This window comes from Sphaeroforma arctica (assembly GCF_001186125.1).
Source record: "Sphaeroforma arctica JP610 unplaced genomic scaffold supercont1.14143, whole genome shotgun sequence".
Classification (NCBI taxonomy): domain Eukaryota; class Ichthyosporea; order Ichthyophonida; genus Sphaeroforma; species Sphaeroforma arctica.
In genome coordinates, this window is record NW_014026415.1 from 1 (window position 1) to 602 (window position 602).

General features: G+C 43.9%; 1 protein-coding gene across 1 annotated transcript; it reads left to right on the forward strand.

The window, feature by feature from the left end:
• Positions 1-236: 236 nt before the first annotated feature.
• On the forward strand, positions 237-396 carry SARC_18153 (hypothetical protein; the record flags this gene model as incomplete). The annotated part of the gene is made up of 1 exon (XM_014287765.1): positions 237-396. A coding segment is annotated over one exon (160 nt), but the record flags the coding sequence as incomplete, so codon positions are not given.
• Between the last annotated feature and the right edge of the window lie 206 nt (positions 397-602).

A 602-nucleotide genomic window follows, 5' to 3' on the forward strand; every position in this document is an offset into this window, starting at 1 on the left:
TTAGATATATTTAAAATACATACATACCTACACATACACTCTACCTGTCAACCCAAAGAAACAGGACACGAACAAGTTTCCAACTCCATCCTTTGTGTTATATGAAATTATACACACGTATTTACTTCGTGTTCACCATATCCGCAGAACCATCGATAAACACACAATCTATTATAGTTCATATTATCTACAATCTAATACATCACTTGTTTATCTCCTGCTTTCCGTATCCGCAGAGACAAGCGGAACTCACAAGTCACTGTTGCGGAGCGCTTCTTCGCGTCGTACCAAATCGCGTGCGGTATGAACTACCTGGCGGCCAATGGAGTGGTCCACAGAGACCTGGCCACCCGCAACTGCATGATGAACAGCGCTGTGAAGGTGTGTGGGGTTTAGATATGTAGCTGTTGTTCGTGACTTTTCTGAAGGTGCGTGGTCTATGGGTTGTTGTTACATGGATTTCTAGTTGTTATTGTACAACCGCATGATAGGGCTCGTTCGGCTTTTTATAGATATGCGTTGAATGCTAATACATAAAGAACAAGTCAAGTGTGTGCCCAATGCGTTGGAGGACTGAACGTCCGCGGGCTTTCGGTGGTGAT